Raw genomic sequence first — 22,390 nt, forward strand, 5'->3', positions numbered from 1 at the left:
CCGAAACCTGGATGGGAAGTAACTGCAAGGGACCGCGACTGGGAATATTTGGTGGAGCTGGTTTGGCCCCGGCCCCGCCCCCCGCCGCCTCTGATTGGTCCCTCGGCGGAGAAGTCAGCAAGAGCTCCGCTGTCCGTCAAGGCAGGGCAACTGGTTCAGTACGGGGGGGCTAGTGGTGAGCAACATGGGCAGCACACACATCACAGTGGAGTCCTAGTAGAGTCAATAGGCGAATGAGAATGGAACCTGAGTAAATGGCATTCTGATCTAATTATAACATAATAAAAGTGTATATGATATTATTAATCTAATGAGTTAAAAAAAAAAAAAAAACACAAAACGACTATAAAGGTGAATTTCACTACAGTTAAAACGTCGGCGATAGGCTGACGTTACTACCTGGTGAACTGCACAGACCAGACTCCATGTAAATGAATCGTGTTTTGGGGTCCTTATGGAAGCATTGTGGCCCTCAAAGCGCAAATACCGCACTTGTAGCGTGTTTATAGATTGTGTGGATAGCCCTATAATGAAAACAAGGAGAAAACATAGGCTCCCATAAGGCTCTTAACACAGGACTGGATCGAGGAGCCATGTGTCTCCATCCTCAGCGCTATGGTGCGCTTCAGGTTTTTTCCGAAAGGCAAGAGCGCCCACTAGCGGAAAATCCGCTCCAGAGTACAGGAGAGTCGCAAACAACCTCAGGTTTTAATTCGACATCTAAATGACTTCAGAATCACATAATAGGGTGTATTAATGTATAATAATAATAATAATAATAATAATAATAATAATAATAAAAAAACATGATTTGAAACATATATTGTTTCCAAACACAGAGGTAGGCGTAGTTTAAAAGGGAGATCCCCATGTTCTTTAATCCACTTTGAAGAAGTTTAAAGAGGTTTTTGCTTTTTTATTTTTTTATTTGGTAGTTATTTTAGAGACTGTCCCTGATCAACAAAATGACTCCGTTATTATGACATTATCAGACTCTCAAATAGTATTATCAAACTATTACAACATTATTTTAACAGAGGACATCACAATTCCTTCCAAGCCTAACTGAAATGGCACACACTCGCACTTTCTGCAAACACTGACGCTTTTTTTTATTTTGCCAATGGCTCTCTAATTTAACGAGCCCACACGCGCACACCTCTGCCAGCCGTAGATTACAGGTCGCCTTGGGGAACGTGTGAAGTTTTGACACTTTTTAACAACTTAATTTGATCAGGGCGGGTTTTTTCTGTGGATTGCGGCTGTTTGCTGAGCTGATAATCAGGGTGATGTGTAGGGACCAACACCGGGCCGAGGACGGAGGAGTCCCGTCCCTCTCCTTTCCTTTCCTGGCTGGAATAAACACAGAGAGGGGGACGCAGGCTTTCACAGAGACGGCATGTTTATTGGAGCAGCGTGAATATTAGACTAATTGAATTCCAATTCAAAGGTCAAAGGAAAGGAAACGAGTGTATTAGATTAACGGGACTGACACGGCTCCGAGCACAGGCCCTCCGTGCCGAACACTGCTCTAAATAGACTTCAGCGTTGTGGTTTCTTTCACTCGCATGGAGACCGAGGAAAATCCCTAAAATATTGTCTATGATATATGATCATTTATTTACGTGTCATGCCACCGAGTGGCCCACCCCACGCGGAATTACATGACACCAATATAAGTCATTTCATCCACAGCTTCCGGTCTAATGTCCACACACAACCTACTCTGCTTTGCAACAAAATAATAGACAAAGAAAAGATATCAGGCTACAGCAGCCACAACACAGTTAGTGTCACCCATAAATTGTCCAGCTACAACTAAACATATCACACATAAAGCCCAAACTACAGACACAAAAAATACATAAATAAAGAAATAAATAACAGGGAAATGGCACTTCCAGACAGAGAAGCAGTCTTCCTCTCAGCCCATGCTTGTTCTAAAAAGTCTACAAATAAAACTAAACTTGTATGTTCAAACAACCAGACTAACTTTTGTCACTTCAACTTTGTGAAATAATTGCAACCTGAAATCACGATAATATGGAAAGCAAAATGAACTTCATTTTCAATTTTCATCGAGATTACGTACATAACCCAGTAGCCTGCAGTCCAGAGTTAGGGTATTCTACGTTTTCAGACAGATGTGGGAGTTTATCTTGTGCTGTTAGGACTTGCAAGTTGTTTTCTCCACATCTGTTCATCTGTAGCCTAAAAAAATAAATAGTTTTGAAGTGGCTAAAAAGCCCAAAAAGTTTTTTTTTTTTTTTTTTTAATTGTTTTAAGAGTGAAATGTTCCTGAAGTAGTAGTGTGTCTTTGGCTGAAGGTTTCGCTGTCCAGAACTGTGTGACTCAGTCACTTCATTTCATCTAAAGTTGGAGTTGCAATATGCGTTATGGCCAAATATGTGTCAAACCATTTTAAATAAAGTATTGTGGTGCTGCAGAGAAGTCCCAGCCAGACTAAAGAAAGAAATACATCTTCTTTTGGTACAGATCCTCGCCAAAAATCACACTATAATCATTTTAATTTCTTTGAATTTTAATAATTTCAATGAAAATGAGAGTAATGATAACAAAAAGGCTCATTCCCTCCAATATCGTGAATCATATCGCAATATCAGTCGAAATAATCGCATTTAGATATGTTTCTTCATATCCGTGCAGCCCTAATGACAGTTTCTTTTATTTTTTTTTAAATCTCTTCCATCCTGCCTCTACAAACAAGTCGGGCAACTATTGCTGCGGAGCGTCTTTCCTGGAGATCAGCCCGGAAAACACACACACACACACACACACACACACACACACACACACACACACACACACACACACACACACACACACACACACACACACACACACACACACACACACACACACACACACACACACACACACACACACACACACACACACAGTAAATCAATATTTGGTATTCCAGAGACTTGTGCTGAATCACCGTCTAATGAAATAATGAGGACGTGTTCTATATGGTGATTTATGTTATTAGTCTGCGATATTAAGAATATATCTGTGAATAGACGTGTGACACTTGCAAACAGGAAAGCAGCCTAAGAGAAATGCTCCCGATGATAGACAGACTGCTGATTTCTTTCATATCGACGCAAAAAAAGTTAGAGAAGCTCACAGTTTGCAGTGAAAATAAATTCAAGATAACTTCAGCAATAATAATAATATCATGTAGCCTATATATATAGCTCAAACTATCCTTCTGTCTTTGAACTAAACTTTTTATTTTAAATACCCTATAGGCTAGGCTACACATGCTACATATTTCTCTCTAAAATTACTGTGTGTGTGTGTGTGTGTGTGTGTGTGTGTGTTTTTACCAACTAAAATTCCTCCTTGTTTTAAGCCGTGAGCTGCGCGGAGCTGTGAGAGTGCAGTAGCGGGACAGAGACACACAGGCCTCGGGGGAGCAGCGCACCGGAGCGGGCTGGGCTCTGGGCCGGTGCTGCCCCCGGACCGGCCGGGGATTGGGGTTGGGGGAGTTCTGTTCTCTTCACCGAAAGACTTACGGTTGGTGTTAGGCTACACTGTCAGACTTCGTCACATGGCGGGGTCACAAAATGTTGACATAGGCTACATCCAGTCGCCATCATTCGATAGGGAGAGAGAGATGGAAACTATCCGTAATGAAGAGACGGACGGCCGGGCGGACACCGTCCGCGCTGACCCGAGTTTAAGAATGAATTACACTAATCAAACTTTAATATCTTCATCAGCCATTGCTTCACTCGCACCTTTAAATATATTGGACAGTTAGTTGGGCTCATTAGTTTAGAGTCGCCCGTTATTCTCCAAAGGCAGCAGAGTCCCGACACAAGCGGAGGACGAGGCCGTCGGTTTAAAGCACTCACCCAGTCTTTGTCACGGCTCGGCTCGGCCTTCACTCGCTGGAAACAAAGCAGCAGTGATGGAACAAGTATTCACATTCTTTACTTACGAGTTCAAGTACTAATAGGCCTACCACAGTGTAAACATACTCTGTTACTAGTGAAAGTCCTGCATTGAAAATGTTACTTAAGTAGAAGTATGTGATTATCATCAGGAACATGTAGGCCTAGGCTACTTCAAGTATTCAAATTATATGTAGGCCTGTTCAAAAATCATCACTTTCTATGTGTTGAGTAGTTTAATTTATAATTAAACATTGTATTTTGTAAACTAGCCTAGGCCTGCATGTGTGCAGAAATCTTAATGTGTAAAATAACTAAAGCTGTAACATGAATGTAGTGGAGTAACTAAAGTAACTAGTAACTAAAGCTGTAACAGATGAATGTAGTGGAGTAACTAAAGTTGTAACATATGAATGTAGTGGAGTTAAAAGTACAATATTTCTCTTAAATGTAGCGGAGTAGAAGTAGAAAGTACCTCAACATTTGTACTAAAGTACAGTAAATGTACTTAGTTACATTCCACCAGTGCAAAGCAGCTGCCAATTTATTAGACTGTCATGTATTAGTACAACAATAACCCGCTGACAGAACCCCAAACGCTGCCATAATACACACACACACACACACACACACACACACACACACACACACACACACACACACACACACACACACACACACACACACACACACACACACACACACACACACACACACACACACACACACACACACACTTTAGGAGATACAATTGGAGGCATTCAAAAGGATTTATTGAACTGTTCAGTCCCTTGACAATTGGGGGAAATTACATGACAAATTCAAAATCCCACAACATAACAAAAAGTCATTATACCCACCTGAGGTCAGCCCGCCTGTCTCTCTCACTCACACACACACACACACACACACACGCACACACGCACACACACACGCACACACACACGCACACACACACGCGCTCATTCACCCTCACACACTCATTGCTGCTGACCTCACACCTTATCTTACCTGAACTTGTCCATCCTATACGAATCAAGACTTACCAAGTGAGGCGCCTTGCCAAGTTAGTTTACTACAACACAACTCAGGGACAGAACACGGACTGTACGGTCCGAGGGTTTCGTACAATTCACTGCTTTTTTTTTTCCAAAGAGTCTGATAAAACAAAACTCAAGTATTTACCATTAATGTGACTTTTTGTTCCCTAATCGTGGATCAATTTCATAACACAATTTTAACAGGAGGGGGGGGAGGAGGAGGAGTTGGGACTCAGCACATCACAGCAAGGCTAATAAAATTACATCATACAGGAAATGTCCTCTCTCTCTCTCTCTCCTCCATTACCCACAGGCCCCCTTATCGTAGACAAGACACACATCCTGCTGTAGGGTCTGTGGTTGAGTCATGGGCAGCTTGGAAGCCGAGGCCTGAGTTCACCTGCACCACCGCGACTTCAAATGCAACACGAGCTTCACATTCCCTCTCAGGTCGACATGCTGCTGTCATTTAGAGAGAAAAAAATGATAGACACGGCAAACGGAGCTGAAGCAGAAAGAAGAGTGGTTTGGAGATTTATATGGTGAACGGAGCTTATGGGCAGAGGAAGTAAAAGGTAGGTGGAAGACAGAAACCTGTCAGCTGGACGGGAAGTTAACTGTGCTTTTAAAAAGGCTGTGCTGTGATTTGTTACCACTGCGTCGGCCACTTTCGGATCCATTTTTTATTTTTTTTTATGAAAACAGGAAAACCACAGGCCAACTCCCAAGCTGCACATGAGCTTTTACAGTAGACTGAAACTAGACAAAAGTCACACTATACTCTTCTATATCAGGGACTGGCGTTCTATTGGAGTCTGCTGGCTGTGAAGACATGTAAGAAGAGCACGGGCGCACAGTCGCTCGCTGTTACACCAGAGTTAAGACTTACAGGGCGGGGAAGGGGACATGTTATAGCATTCTACATCAAAAAAGTTCAAGTTCCCTAAAAAAAAAAAAAAAAAAGAAAAAAAAAAGCACAAACAAGAGTCATCTGTGCGGTGGGGATGAGGAAGGGCGAGGGCGGAGAGTTGCCTTTCCCTTCCAGGCCGGGAGGGACAACGTGGGCCTTTCGCAGGGACCGACGCACAGCGGGGCGCGCACCCCCTTATCCTCGGCCTTCCTTCAGCACTTCCAAAACGAAGCGAGCGTTCCACGGAGGAGGAGGAGGAGCGGGGTCGAATGATGAGGAGGCAGAGCTGGATGGGGATGAAGGCTGGGCGGGACGTGTGAGCGAAGGGGTTTTTTTTTGGGGGGGGAAGCAGCAGTCTCATTCGGTGGCCTTCAGGGAGAAGGAGAGCTTGGGCCGGGACTTGCCCTTGCCGAGGATGATTTTCTGCTCCTCCTTCTGCTGCTTTTGCCGGTCCTGCTCCAGCTTCATGCGCTCCTCGTGAATCTTTCTCTGCTCCTCTACTATACGCAACTGCTCCTCAGCCTGTCGGGCACAAGACACACACACAGACACACACACACACAGACACACACACACACACACACAGTCACGACGGGGACAAAAACACAGCTTTCCAGCCAAGTGCCCTTGTACCCTTTTAACATCCAGTAGGGCTGGGCCTTAATTCAATATGATCATTTATCGGCTTTCAATGGAATCGTATTATGATGAAATCATATCAGGATATCGTGATATACAATTACGTTGTCTAAAATTGATAACAAAGCACACACTAACTCAATTTTCTCAGAACATCTGTTGTGAAACATTGAGGGAATGTCATTTGAAGAATTGCAGATTTGTAAAAACATGCAACTATTTGTGTGTCTTCATGTAAACAAAGTCAGTGTGAGTGTGTGTGTGTATATATGTGTGTATATATATATATATATATATATATATATATATATATATATATATAAATAACGGGGGGGGGGAATGATTATTCTTTTCCTCTTTACCACAGTGTTGATGATTATTTATCTAAAATCTCATAACAAATATTTAGTGAAAGCACCAATTTGGTCAACCCTACAATATCGTCGCAGTGTCGATATCGATGAATTTGGTCAGGAATATCCTGATATCTGACTACCTCCATATCACCCAGCCCTAACATCCAGCATCTGCTTCTCTTTTTTTGTGTGTGTGTGCAGATGTTTACTACAGCCTTGGCTTATCCAAATCAAGCCTGAATCAAATAAACAGTGCTTTACAAATTAGTCAGACTTCAGCCTGTATAGCCAACAGGAAAAGAAAAAGCCAAGGCTGATAACCATCAACTCAAAGCCATGCAACACAAGGGCTTCTTGCCAGAGGTCTATGGAGTTGTGTTGTGGTGTGGTGTGGTGAAAGCCTCAAGGTCTCAATAAGTGGAGGAGGACAGAGATTTGGAATTATCGACCCATAAGGGACATTAAAAGCGCATAAAGCACACATGCACTTGGAAGTGAAATCATTTCTCATTGGATGTGATCGGGACAGTCGCATTTTAGAGTCGCATGGATCAATCAAATAATTGATGATGGGGCTGCACGATATGAGGAAAATACCCAGTTGCGATTATTATGACGGATATTGCGATATGATTCACGATACTGGAGGGAATGATAATTTTTGTATCATTATTCTCCTTTTTCATTTTAACATATTTAAAAAAAAAATTATATATATATATATATTATAATATAATATATATATATATATATATATATATAAGTGTGATTTTTGTGAGGATACGATATATGATGTGTATGATCTCTGCAGCACCACAATACTTCATTCAGAATGGTTCAACACATTTTGCCATTAACAAATATTGCCTAACCCCCCCCCCCCGCGATTTGGATATTGCACTAGTCCATATTGGGATTTTGATAAAATTGAGATTAAGTGAATTGCACAGCCCTAAATTATTAAATGAATCGCCAACTAGTTTGATAATCAATTGATCGGTTTGAGTAACTGAAGAAAAAAAAAAAAAAAGGAGGAAAGATTTGAAATAACTGAGAAAATAAATCGACAGATTAGTCGACAATTAAAAGAATAGCTGCAGCCCTATTCAATTTCAGACAAAAAAAAATTGATTTGTGGGTATCAATATGACGCAGACATGAAAAGTGAATCAAGGAGAAAAAAAAAAAACATTTGCATTCTTGTGCTGTAATGTTACAAACATAACTGCTTTTCATCTTTTCGTTTTGGACAACATTAAAGTTAACCCTCCTGTTGTCCTCAGGTCAAATTTGACACATTTTAAAAAAAAATTCTATATCGGAAAATTTGGTTTCTGTCAACCAAACTGCTAAAAATGAACACGGATGGTTCCATTTAACGCTCTTCTCAAGTAAAATGAAGGCTCAGTTCACTACTTTCATTCTATTTTACAGCATATTTCAGTTTTTTAAACTCAAAAATTAACATTGAAAAAACATTTACAAAATTAATTAATAAAAAAAAAGCCACAATAAGCGGAAAAAGGAGGCCTAGGGGGAACATTTTTTGAAAAAAAAGTGTCAACATTTCTACAGCCGGGAGGACAACACCAGGGTTAAAAGAGGATGAGTGGTGCTGGTCATTTCGTAGGTGATCGAGGCAGCGTTCAGAAACAATGCAAAATTATGAATTTTGACTGAAATGGGATAAATGTGTCCAAAAACCAGGCAGAAAGGAAGCAGAGAGGGCGTACCAGCTTGGCCTGAGCGTCGGCGATCTTGCGGTTATTCTCCTCCAGGATTTTTTCCAGCTCCTCCCGCTTCGATTTTTCTTCCTCCTAGACGGGTGACACGGTTCCATGTTAGCGCACGAACAGGCTGCAGCCACAAAGCACTTTACGTACATACATACACACACACACACACACACACACTTGCCCTCCAACTGTCACACACACGCACGCGCACACACACACACACACACACACACACCTACCTAACTCATTACACCACAGAGAAGTTTGTTTAGCCTCTCACACATGACCACACTGTGGCATTCTCTGCAGTCAGGCTAAACTGGGTTTTCTTTTAAAAATACAAAAAGCATAAAGAGACTGTGGGGGGGGGAAAAATTAACCCGCTATTTATTTCCCCTCCCTCTCCTGCTGTTAGTACCCTCCTAGAAAAATTTAAAAAAAGCTAAGCCACAGCTAGGGCGCTCACTGCATTATTGTGAGACATTTAATAAAAATTTTAAAACAAGAATTCCAAAAAAGAAAAAAGGGGGGGGGGGGGAGAAACCCCACTCATCACACTCACAAATAGAAGACAGATATAAATTGACAGACAATACAATTGCTGATTTTTTATATGGTTTGTATGGCTGAGTTTTGCTCTAAACATCATTATAAGCAAGAGAAGAAAACAAAAAAGGATACAAAGAAAAGGAGGGAAGAGTTTTGGCTCACCAATGCACGTATACCTACGCATTTTCCTTGCCTGTGTACCTACACAACTGGTGAAAGCATTCGGCATTAAACGGTTGAATATTTACTGTCCCGTCCGGACTGTGTGGCCCCCCTGCAGAGACAGAGAAGCGCTCCTGGGGTGGGTGGGTAGGTTTGGGGGGTTGGGGGGGGATAGATTCGGCCATACCGCGCCTGCGGCATTCCCCTTTATAACTCTGTTCTCTGTACTGCTTAGCCTGCAGCCACAGCTCACATTCTGTCTTGTTTTTTTTTTTAAACAGATTTCCTTTCTTTACAGTGGCTCAGTCCCCACTGAGAGACGATAGCAGAGTGAAGGAGTGGACAGTACAAAGAGGTGTCTGTGTGTGTGTTCGAGGAGACCGGACCACGGTACACTTACAGTACAGGACCCGAGTCACGGTGAGCTGAAAGGCTGCAGGCCAGCTCAGGTCAAGTGCTAGTTAGGAGGTTGGTGAGTTGTGTTTCCAAAATAAATTAAAATAAAAAATAAAAAAAACACAACAAATGGATTTACAAATAACAATATCCAAAAATGAGCAGCAACCCTATAGGAGAAGCAAGTCATCAGTACAAAACACAGTACATTTGTTTTTCTGGGGAGGAAACGACTTTAAGTGTATAAAATTTTATGTATTATTAGAAAAAATATATATATAAAAATATATATATATATATATATATATATATATATATATATATATATATATATATATATATATATATATATATATATATATATATCTATTAACAGACAAAAAGGTTAGACCAGATAGTTAACCTTGTCAAACAGGAAACAGGAAATGTGGCGGTCCGTCATTATGTATCCAAGAGCTGATGCCGTCTAACAGAAGATTGTCAAAACAAGGATTGTTAAAAGAGAAGGTAAGGGGGGGTGGTTACAAAAATAAAAAAAACCTGTACAGGACAAACTGTCGGTGAATTAAACAAAAGGGGATTAACATTTCTACACATCAAATTTGATTTAAAAATGTCAAAGGTTAATATCCACTCATCTAGGAGTTGTGACATCGGAGGCATCTAGCCCGAGCTTCTTCAGCCGAGCACTTTAAGGCTGGCTGTGGTTTTAGGTTTAGGTTTAGGGGCGCCTCGCTAGTTCTACCGGTCCCGTCGGTGAACGGTGTCTCAGATCAGAGAGGGAGATTTAGAAAGAAAGAAGTGGTAGGAGAAGGCTGAGCGATTAAGTCCACGTAGGTCAAGGAGGCCTGCTCGGCCTACATTTCTCACCCTATTAGTACCGAGCCACTGGCTGCTCCCTGGGCAAGTCAGGGTCACTAGGCTTCAGCTGCCCTTCTCATTCATCATCCATTATTACTGTAGTATAAACAAAGCCCCTTTTCTTAATGAAGCCGGGGGAGGAGGCACACAGACAAGAGGTCTACCTTTACCCTCTAAAACGCAAAGGGAAAGATGCAAAAGGGGTTGTACTAACTCTGAAGAGGCCCGAGATTACAGGACTGGGCTTCTTATTAGAACTCAAACTAAAGCCTGGCTAACCCATACGTAAAAGCTATGGGTTTTCAAAAGAGTTAATATAAAGCTAGCGGTCAATTTTAGGCATTTGGGAAACAGCCAGTGACGTACAGAGACGGTGGCTGTAAAACGGAAGTGTCATCTTACAAAAAACAGAGAGCTCTTTATTACAAATATTAACAAAGATGTTAGCAAATATGAAAAGTTCAAAGTTCAAGCCGAACCAGGGACAAAATGATGGAAAAGAATATAGCCAGTCAATTTTTTTGAACCCTGCCATGGCAAAACTTTCACTGGCAAGTACTTCTAGCTTCTCGGCGCTACACCTGTTAAGTGGCTGCCATGAGAATGAAGAACATATACTGTATATATTTTGTGGCGCCACTATTGCAGAAGTAGATGTGACTGTGTGCACGTTGTATAAAATTTCACTATTTTGATTACTCTGGAGGAGGAGGCGCTCCACAGAGTGTCAAGAGACTTAGTCAAGAGACTGCCAGACTGGCATGGTCCCCCCTGCTCTATATATTAGGTTTTGTATGTCGTGTGCAAACACATTCATGTAAATGCTTTGTCACTATCAAATGCATCATTTCCCTGCAGTACGGCCACGTGCAGGCTGTGCACGTACCCTCCCTGCAGTGAAACTTGTACCATGGCAAGATTACATTCTGAAAAGTAAACTGGGGGGGGGGTCCCTCCACCGTCCCCACATGTCCCGTAGAAAAGGCACCAGTCAGAGCAGGTGACTGGGAGGGAGATGGGGACAGGTGTTAAGGGCTTGGGGGAGGTATGGAGGAATGGAGGGGCTGCGTTCCAAACGACCGAGCGTTACCTCTCTGGCCTTCTGTGCCGCCAACTCTGCCTGCCGTTGTCTCTCCAGCTCCTCCAGCAGCTGCCGCTCCATGATGCGCTTGGCCTCCTCGACGCGCCGCAGCACCTCCCGCTCAATCTCGTCCTTGCGCTTCTCCAGCTCCTCCTCCACCCGCTTGGCCACCAGCTCCTCCACCCGCCGCGCCGTCTCCTCCTCGATCAGCTTCTCCTCGATCTCCTGCTGCCGGCTGGAGGACGGGGGGGGAGAAACGGATGAGAGGGGGAACGAGAGCGGACATACAGGGATGGACGGTCTATAGGAAAGCAGGGATGGAACCTATTTATCATAAAGCTGATCTGCTCTCACACCAAACACACACACACACAGTAGGGCAGGGTACAGAATGGAATACTTTTTAGGCACCGACCGAACTGCCTCGTCATTCAATACCCATAGAGTAAATCCCATCAGTGTCAGCGAGCCAATAAGCATGCAGCATGCTTCTACCAAGATCTAATATTGCTTGTGATTGGCGGTCTAACATTGCACATTGAAGGCAGGCAGGAAGGAGCTGAAAAGTTCATTGAAAGATTTGTGCGGTACTGTGTAATTTCTTTTTGCTTTATAAAACTGGCATCGAAAAAAAGTATCATTTAGGAACCGGTATGGAAGCTCTAACCTCCAACATGTCATTTTAAGTACACAATGCCAACCCATGCATGTTATATGTACAACCACCAATGTTATGGCCAAATCACAGTTTGGCTTACATACTAGGGCTAGGGCTTTGACTTTTGCCCAAAAATCATATTCGAAGTTCGTTTGTTTATTAATATTCGAATATATTTGAATATTGATTAATAATATTTTGACCATTAAATGCCTTCAGTAAGACCTATATTGGTATCAAACTTAATTTTTTATTATTTTTTATTACAATTCAGACCCTGGATTAAGCACAAACAGTATGCTTTCGACAGGAAGTTCAGAGCTCACCGTAGCCTACGTTAGGGCTTTGACTTTTGCCCAAAAATCATATTCGAAGTTCGTTTGTATATTAATATTCGAATATATTCGAATATTTATTAATAATATTTTGACCATTAAATGCCTTCAGTTTAAAAAAAAAAAAAGTAAAAGTCAGACCCTGGATTAAACACAAACAGTGTGCTTCCGACAGGAAGTTCGGAGCTTTCACCGTAGCCTACGTAAGTGGTCTGATGTTTATACTTGTGTGCTGGTGTGTGCGTCAAGCCAGTGTGTGTGTGTGTGTGTGCGGTGTTGCCAACTTAGCGACTTTTTTTTTCCACAAAAGCGACTAGCGACAAATCTGGCGACTTTCTGTAGAAAAGACAGCAACTTTCTGTAAAATAAAAAGAGTCGCCAGTATTGTCCAGCGAGCACGCAATGTATTTCTCTCCTGTGGCCGCCGAAACAGTCCTTTCTCTTCTGTTGTGTGACTGAGGAGCAGCCCCCCCCCCTCTGTGCTCTCTCCTCATGTGCAGCAGCACTGAGCAGGCAGGTAGAAAGGGGAGAAGGGACAGGGTGCGGCGCCGGTGTAGGTAGGAGAGACAGCGGAACGCGACGGGAGAAAGACGCCGCTGAGCTGGCCTGGCCCTGGTCTGAACTGCAAACAACGTTTACAAGCAAACTCATAAAAATAATGCCCATAACAGGTTTGAATATTAAGGGCTGGCTAATAGTCGTTCAAATATCATTATTCTTTTTAATATTCGAATAACAAAGTTCGGAGTCAAAGCCCTAACTAGGGCTGCACAACATATATATATATATATTATATATTTTTTAATTGTCATCGTGATATCAACTGCCGCAATAAACAGAGGGTGAGACATACAGTCATGTGAAAAAATTAGGACACCCATGCGAAAGTAGACAAAAAAAAAAATCTTTTGGAAATTGATCTTAATGCCTTAATTAAAAAAATGAGGAAAAATCCAAACTTTAAGGACACCAATTTTGTTTGTGAATGAATAATGTATCGTAAATAAAAAAAAAATTCTTTAAAATACAGAGGGCATAAGTCAGTACGCCCCTATGTTAAATTCCCATAGAGGCAGGCAGGCCAGTTCTTTCATGGATCCAGGATACTATGCATCCTGATAAAGCTTTTCTTAGACATAAGTAGGGGGGGCGCCAAGGAAAAAAGGTTGGGAACCACTGACCGAGCACATTCCAGGTATTCCAAATGTGTGGAAAGTTGATTCACTATCCCAGTCCACTACCCCTGTAGGAATCGACGAGCCTGTCCACTACAGCAGCAGATGGAGGTCACCTGTCATCCTGTTTACCTATTGAAAATGCTTTTTATCTCCACTCTGAACAGGAAGCTATTAGGAGTTGACAGGTGCGTTGTAAACACACAACCTACCCTGCCTGGATCAGATTTCATTTTGTCAGCCAGTGGGAAACCAGAGAGCCTACCAAGTCTCTGTGTCCTGATATTTACATTTGTATACCTGCTTAAGTAGCCCTGTGGCCATTAAGCAGTAAACATAGGCAGTCAGGAAGCCAGGTGTGAGGCTGCAGCTCAGATCTCAGGTGTCTGTGAGCCTCTGGCTACCACAGACACCTTCACAACAGCAGCATCCCTGTCCAACAGAGAGAACCTGCCAGCAGACAATAAACGGGCTGTGGTCATGATGTGTGGCAACCACTGCGGTGCTTTAAGATGCGGGGTAGTGACAGTCAGTGTGTTTACATGCACAGTAGTAACGGGGTATGCCAGTTCTCCCAGTATACATGAGCGAGGAAGAAACGGGAAGAATGACACGAGTACCATTCCCTCTGGTAAGGCAGTTTGCGCTCTTTCAACGCACAACTAGCTTTTTCTTCCGGTTGACCTATGTCAAAATTACATTGACCAGTGAAGAGGGAATTGTGTCTAAAATAAGGCCTGTCAAATCTGACTCCAATTTATTAATTCCCGCACCTTCTTACATCGGACTTAAGTTTACCAGAACACAAGGATCGATCTGAGATGAAGAGTTCAGTTAAGCAAAGTTTACAGAGTCCAGCGTAAAACTATAACACAGCGGTGGATTCACAAACAGCATCTAAGTTTCCCTGGCAACAGACACTTTAAGTCAGAGCTGGTCCACCAAGATCTCGTCTGAAAATGAACCCTGATCGGAGATTTCCCTGTGGGCCACTAAATTTGTAAACATTTAACAACTTCATGGTTCATTTAGACACTCTTGTCACAGCATAGGAAAGCTCACTGCTCTCGCCAGATGACTGACAACTTTGTTTGGCTAATTGCGTTACATCTGTAACCAGTGTCGCCCAGTGCCGGGTGGAATTAGCAAGCTAGCCAGCGGCCGCAGCGGGATCTACTCGGTCCCTCCACTTTTTTGCTGAGACAAAGCGTTGACAGCCCCGGAGATGGACAATCTGTTTAGCCATCTCCCCGTGTCCGTTGCTGCCTCGGCGCGAAAAAACAACAGATGGGCCGCAGGATCTTTGCTGCCGATTGCCTGCTGCTAATTTGGCCAACGCTGTTGTGTTGTATCATTAGGGCTGTAAAAAAAAAATTGTTACACTCGAGTATCGTGATATTTTATTTTGCAATACTGTATCGATTAAAAAAAAAAAATGCTATATCGATTTTTTCATTTATTTATAAAAAAAATAAATATTCATGTAAGACAGTGGTTTACGTTTATGTTTAAACCCCCTACCGCTAGATGGCTATGCTGAGACACACCACTAGTGTCCTTGCCTAACAGTGCCTGACTTTTAGCTAGAAGCTAACAATGTAGCTATGGCTGAACTTTGGCCTACTTTAGCATATCAACATTAGCTCACTAAGAACCACAATCCCAAACTGGCTTGGGTTTTCTGTGTACTGAATTGTTTACCTAAGGTAAACTTCTTTGACTTTTATGCACATCATGTCTTTCTTTAAATATTAGTTTCTAAAATTATACTTTAAAAAAATCCCAATATTTATCGCCTTACGCACATTATCGGAATATATTGCATCGTGACCCATGTATCGTGATAAGTATCGTATTGCCAGATTCTTGCCGATACACAGCCCTATGTATCATAGCAACGATTTGTATTATTTCTGGGTCAAAAACACTCCAGAGGAGTGGGGACGGGCAGCTGGAGCATGTCCAGACGTTTATCCCAATCAAACTCCGGTTATTGGGTATACATGCAGGAATACCCCGGATACTAAAGGAGTTCTCTACCACCAGATTTTGACCGGGGTACGGTGTTTACATGGCGTTTGAGAAATCGGGGTATTGCCTTAACCCGGATATAATTTTTTTTTTTAACCCTTGTATGGTGTTTGGGTCTGTGGGACCCGTTTTCAATGTTTGCTAAAGGACAAATTATGCTATTTATTATTCATTTTAACTCAAACTCATTGGCCTTGGCTCATTTTCTGTGAAGAACAAAAAATAACTTATTTTCAACGACTGCACACGGTACACCCCCCCCCTACACATAACTATTACATTTGAGATGTTCGGGTCTACTGGACCCGAGGGTAATAATTGTGTAATAATTGTAGGTGCTATGAAACGTAACTGTGTCCTCCTCCTAACTGGGCCTGCTGTGTGTGTGTGTGTGTGTCTGTGTGTGTCTGTGCGTCTGTATGTGTGCGTGTCTGTGTGGGGGATTGTTGTCTTTCTGCACCTGCTATTCCAACACAAAGTTACAAAATTGTTACATTTCAAGCTCTTTCACCTGTTCTGATTCAGTTCTAAGAAATAAGCACCAATAATGATCAAAAATCTTGTTTCTATTTTTATTTTTAACCTTTTTTTGAATTTAATTTCCTTATTTTCTCACAAAAAACTAAAATGATCATAAATGTAATCTCACAGGGGTAAATAGCAAATATGAACCATAAATGAGATAGATAGATAGATAGATAGATAGATAGATAGATAGATAGATAGATAGATAGATAGATAGAATTGGTAATTGAGCTAAAGTAAACATAAATTGTTATGGCTGTATTGATTTAAAAGTCTGATAACGTGGTGTGTCCATCAGACCAGGGAACATTGGCTGTGTAACAAAAATATGAACACCACACAAGGGTTTAACTGCATGTAAACCACTGACTCAGAGCTTCATGCAAGTGCCGGCTGTCGGCCAGAAGACCAGACATAATTTTTTTTTCCAGCCAACTACTTTCCTACTGTTCCGTTTGTTTTTTCAGGGAGTTGCTTCTCGCCCTTTTAAGGTGCCCTGCATACAGCTGAGCGGGGCTCCGTCATGAGTAGGGCTGGGTACCAAATTCAATACGTTGTAGGCACAGACCAAACTGCCTCCTTAGTGTCGTGTATCGAAAAATGCCTCGTCATTCAATACCCAATTTTAATACCTAAGGAGTAAATCTCATCAGCGATCCAATCAGCATGCTTCTACCAAGATCTAATCATGTTTGTGATTGGCTGTCTAACGTTACACGTCGTAGAGACACGCAGGACAAACTTTCCGTAATAGGCTAGCTGGAATTTCCATTTGATTCCTGTATATGACGGCCTTGACTATGTCCATGTTGAATGTCATGTAATTTACCTCTACACTTTGAGAACTTTGAACGGGAATGACAGCTTTTATGAAAAGGTCAAAGATGATTAGTTGATGCTATTTTAACTTTGGAGATCTCATTTTTAAATAACAGTAGAATAAATTTAAATTGTATTAACTAACTAACCAACCCACCCACCCCCTTACTTATATTGTGAAGCAGCAACATGCCCCCAGCTGCCTACTATAGTTTCACCCAGCTGGACGTTGTATGCACTAGTTGCAAACTCTGGAATTGGTTGCACATTTATCAGCACCTCCTGACGCAGTCAGACACCTGAATGTTTAAACTAGGAGTACATTACTGAAAGGCTAACTGACCAACTTACATGCTAGAAGCATGCTTCCCTGCATGCATTCAGTAATTAGTCAAGATTTTTTATTAGTAAATATGACCACAAAGTCATTGTTTTCCCATGTACTATATGCTTCACCATGTAAGATTGTAGCCATTATTTTCTTTTACGGATTTATGCATTGATCTAAATATATATATATGAAATACCTTTAAGGATGGGTTAGGATTAGAGGGCAAGGGTCTTAAAATTGCTTATTTAAAAATCATACATGCACCCAAAACACATTCAGAGTTAGATTCATGGCATAAAATAGTTTTCCTGAGGCGCTACCTTGCAAATGTTTGGTATCGTTAATCAATAAATTACAATTATCAAACTGTCAAAACTGAGACTGAATTATATTCTAAACCACAGAGCCATTGGTTGACAAATTACACAGCACTAACTGGCTTAATGCATTAAGGACCAGTGGCCTGTCTTGGAATCTGCTGCACTGGCAATGCAGTCAGTGACACTATGACAATAATAGAAGGACAGAGCAGCAGGGATGATTACTTTGTTGTTTTTAGGTTTTAATGACTGTAAACAACAAAGTAACACTCCCTCCCCACAACGGTGAAGTCTATACAAGTTATGAAATCATAATTTAAAAAAAACGTTAAGTTATCCTGAAATCACAATGGCTTCATAACGAAAGAAAAAACGTAAGATGCAATCCAGCGGAAAAGGTGAGCTGGCCCCTGCGTAGCAGCTGTCTGGCCTGACAGGGATAATAACCGTTCCTGTGTAGTCAAGGCCCTGTAGAGCCTAGCTGACGTTAGCATGCTTTGGCGGCTAGCTTGCTAACGCTATGTGTACAACTGAATGCAGCTAGTTAGCATTTAGCTTAGCACATATTGCAGTTCAATACGGGCAACGTTGTGTAACGTTTTAGGTGCCCAGTCTTGTATCAAAATATACGTACATCTTCCTTTGTCTTTCCATTTCTGCCCTTCTTTCCTCTTCCTCCTTCCTCGCCTTCTCGTCTAGAGCATTTCTCTTGCTCAGCGTCCTGCCGAAGATGTCGATGCGCTCCGGCGGCGAGGCTGCTCTCTCTCTGCGGGACGAAGCTGTAGTAGACCGGGAACGAGAACGAGATTCCCTGCGACGGTTCCTTTTCGATTCTCGGGACTTGGACCGCTTCTTGGACCTCTCCCTGTCTTTGGACCGCGACCGGCTCCGTTTCTTGCTGTGCTTGCTGCTTTTGGAGTGTTTGGACCGGGAAGAGCTGCGACTCCGAGATCGGCCCATGTTGACCGGCTCCACTAAGTCGAGCGCTTACAACAAACTACTGTGTCTTATGTCTGATATATACCCAATATCTGGAATTCCGGTCCACCCGCTCCTCTTTCAACTTATTATTTGCAATAACTGACCAAGTGGATTTGCTTCAACGAGTCTATTTTGGGGAAATAATCATTCAAAAGTGGTTGTTATTTGCCCTACTAACTCTCTATAAAGAAAGATGGCGGTTTGTCGAGTTCGTAGTTTCCCAGCAGGCACCGCGGCTTTCGGTATTTCCCGGTGGTCTTCGGGATTGTCCTGTCAAATGTACAGTCCCCAAACTTTCTCAAGAGAAATAGATTCTGAAACATCTATTATATGATGTGTATTTATATATATATATATATCCCACAAGTTTGTCCCAGAGGACTTTCAATTCCAGTTTATACAGCAAAGCCAAGGTTACACTTTATTTTAGCTGTACAGAATATACAGTATGTAAATCATATTTGACTTATGGGGGCTTATTTGTGTGCACAAATAACAAATATATCTTCTCTCACGAATTTGTACATAAATTAACAACACAACAGTAAACAATAATTTACCTTTTATCAGACCATGTATAATGTAATCTTGGTTTATTTGTTTTCGGACAGAGAAACATATAATTCAGATTTTTCCTGTTTGTGTAAGTATATAAGTAAATGTAATTAGAAAATTGTGCAAAATAAATCTGTTTTTACTCCTACACCTGCTGAGCTAAAATCCTCCTATTTTCTCTCACACTAAACTGTAAATAGGACACATTACGCATTGGCACACAGTCTGTCACATGTCATTTTCTTTTTATGAAATAGTGTCCTCTGTAGTACACTGCATCTAGGCTTTCATAGTATAAATGAATAACTGGAATGTTTTTGAAGTAGTCCCCCAACTCTTGTTGGTGGTTTTGTCAATATTACAATAAGAACGTGTTCTTTTGAAATGCTGGCTGCAGATGAAAGACACACACTTGAAGTTGAGCTTCTTAAAATAATCTGGCAGGAGATGCAAATCATCCAAAACCATACCCAGTAGATATACTTATCTGTGTATGTATTGTTTGAATTCCCTTTACACCAACATAAAGAGATGAACATTCACAGGAGACAATTCTTGAATCATCCTCGACATTTGCAAAACAGTAAGTGCATTTCTCAAAACAATTCGTACAAATAGCAAAACACCACGGATTACCTGCAAAAGCCAGTCTCTTGCTCAAAATCCTTAGTTCATCTCTCCAAAGTAAATATCTGTGTCAATGAACATGTCAATGCCGTCAGAATGACAAGTCCCTGTGTCATTGTGTACGGATAAGACAGTCAAATTGCTTAGTCATGTTGTCAATATAGCAGTGTACTCTGGAGGGATGTTCTGATGTAAATTATGGCTAAAGTTTTGATGACAAGTAGTGTAAATTGTAGGTTACACCTCAGTGTATGTGGGAGTTTGATTGCAAGAGGCTGGACAAGATTCACATTTACGCTTTTTACAGTTTGTACTGTAATTTGTTGACAGACCATGTCATTGCGATACAGAAAGGAAAAGACAGCACTGCATAGCACAAAGAAAGAAAAAGAAAAAAGAAATGTGAACATAGGACAATCTCCTTAGGGAAAACTGTACATGCAGTGCTGTAGGAATTACAGTGCAGTCTTCATACACCTCCTGACGTTCATTGTAACATTGTGTTGCGCTCTGGCTATATATATACAGGCTTCAAAATTAACTTTTTCGTCTACCAGCCAAATGGCTAATGAATGTTTAAATATTACCAGCCATTCAATAGATTACCATTGGGTTTTTTGGCTGGTGAGTGAAGCAAATCTACCAGCCACTTGCATATTTCACCAGCATTTGGCTGGTAAACGGTGCCAATTTAGAACCCTGTATATATATATATATATATATATACACTCACCTTAAAGATTATTAGGAACACCTGTAAGATTTCTCGTTAATGCAATTATCTAATCAGCCAATCACATGGCAGCTGCTTCAATGCATTTAGGGGTGTCGTCCAGGTCTAGACAATCTCCTGAACTCCAAACCGAATGTCAAAATGGGAAAGAAAGGTGATCTAAGCAACTTTGAGCGTGGCATCGTTGTTGGTGCCAGACGGGCTGGTTTAAGTATTTCCCAATCTGCTCAGTTACCATTTCTAGGGTTTACAAAGAATGGTCTGAAAAAGGAAAAACATCCAGGATGCTGCAGTCCTGGGGGGCGAAAATGCCTTGTTGATGCTGGAGGTCAGAGGAGAATGGGCCCACTGATTCCAGCTGATAGAAGATCAACTTTGACTCAAATAACCACTCGTTACAACCGAGGTATGCAGCAAAGCATTTGTGAAGCCACAACACGAACAACCTTGAGGTGGATGGACTACACCAGCAGAAGACTCCACTGGGTACCACTCATCTCCACTAAAAATAGGAAAATGAGGCTACAATTTGCACAAGCTCACCAAAATTGGACAGTTGAAGCCTGGAAAAATGTTGCCTGGTCTGATGAGTCTCGATGTCTGTTGAGACATTCAGATGGTAGAGTCAGAATTTGGCGTAAACAGAATGAGAAGATGGATCCATCATGCCTTGTTACCACTGGGCAGGCTGGTGGTGGTGGTGTAATGGTGTGGAGAATGTTTTCTTGGCACACTTTAGACCCCTTAGTACCAATTGGGCATCGTTTAAATGCCACAGCCTACCTGAGCATTGTTTCTGACCATGTCCATCCCTTTATGACCACCATCTACCCATCCTCTGATGGCTACTTCCAGCAGGATAATGCACCAGGTCACAAAGCTTGAATCATTTCAAATTGGTTTCTTGAACATGACAATGAGTTCACTGTACTAAAATGGCCCCACATTCACCAGATCTCAACCCAATAGAACATCTTTGGGATGTGGTGGAACGGTAGCTTCGTGCCCTGGATGTGCTTCCCACAAATCTCCATCAACTGCAAGATGCTATCCTCTCAATATGGGCCAACATTTCTAAAGAATGCTTCCAGCACCTTGTTGAATCAATGCCACGGAGAATTAAGGCAGTTCTGAAGGTGAAAGGGGGTCAAACACGGTCTTAGTATGGTGTTCCTAATAATCCTTTAGGTGAGTGTATATATAGCTGCCAGTTGATGGTTCATGAGATGCACCTTCGTTAGAGAAAGTCAAGATTCACCTGGGAGCAATTTACCAATTCAGGACAGATTTAGAAAAAAAGTCCAATGGAAATGTATAGAAATATGCTTGACATATTATGACAACTTGTTCAACCATTTTGCATGTAAAGACTTATGCTATGAACTGATGCCTAAACGTTGTGGGGGGTGAGACTATTCAACAAAGACCCATTACAATACATTTTGATCAACATGACAAAAGCAACTGATAATGTAGGAAACAGCAGAGAATTGTACATCATCATTTGCATGCATTTGCAATTTGTTCAAAGAAATGAGAATCTGCTTTTTTATGTGCACAGGTGACACAATGATGTGAAGACTGAACAGGTAGTTTTGAGAATTTCAATTCTGATTTGAGAAATGTACCAAAGCGACTAAGAAAAAC

At 41.7% G+C, this 22,390-nt stretch overlaps 1 protein-coding gene across 2 annotated transcripts; it reads right to left on the reverse strand.

The window, feature by feature from the left end:
- Positions 1-4,679: 4,679 nt before the first annotated feature.
- On the reverse strand, positions 4,680-19,050 carry arglu1a (arginine and glutamate rich 1a). 2 transcript variants are annotated; one of them, XM_039818100.1, is made up of 4 exons: positions 18,482-19,050; positions 11,663-11,954; positions 8,602-8,685; positions 4,680-6,395 (listed from the first exon to the last, which is right to left on the reverse strand). In XM_039818100.1, the coding sequence occupies exons 1-4, from the start codon at positions 18,805-18,807 to the stop codon at positions 6,231-6,233; spliced, it is 867 nt and encodes a 288-aa protein (XP_039674034.1). In that variant the 5' UTR covers positions 18,808-19,050; the 3' UTR covers positions 4,680-6,230. The 2 variants fall into 2 exon arrangements, with proteins under 2 accessions (XP_039674034.1, XP_039674035.1); XM_039818101.1 differs by having other exon boundaries at positions 11,663-11,888; positions 18,482-19,047.
- Positions 19,051-22,390: the final 3,340 nt, after the last annotated feature.

The sequence above is a fragment of the Perca fluviatilis genome, chromosome 12 (assembly GCF_010015445.1).
Source record: "Perca fluviatilis chromosome 12, GENO_Pfluv_1.0, whole genome shotgun sequence".
Lineage (NCBI taxonomy): Eukaryota > Metazoa > Chordata > Actinopteri > Perciformes > Percidae > Perca > Perca fluviatilis.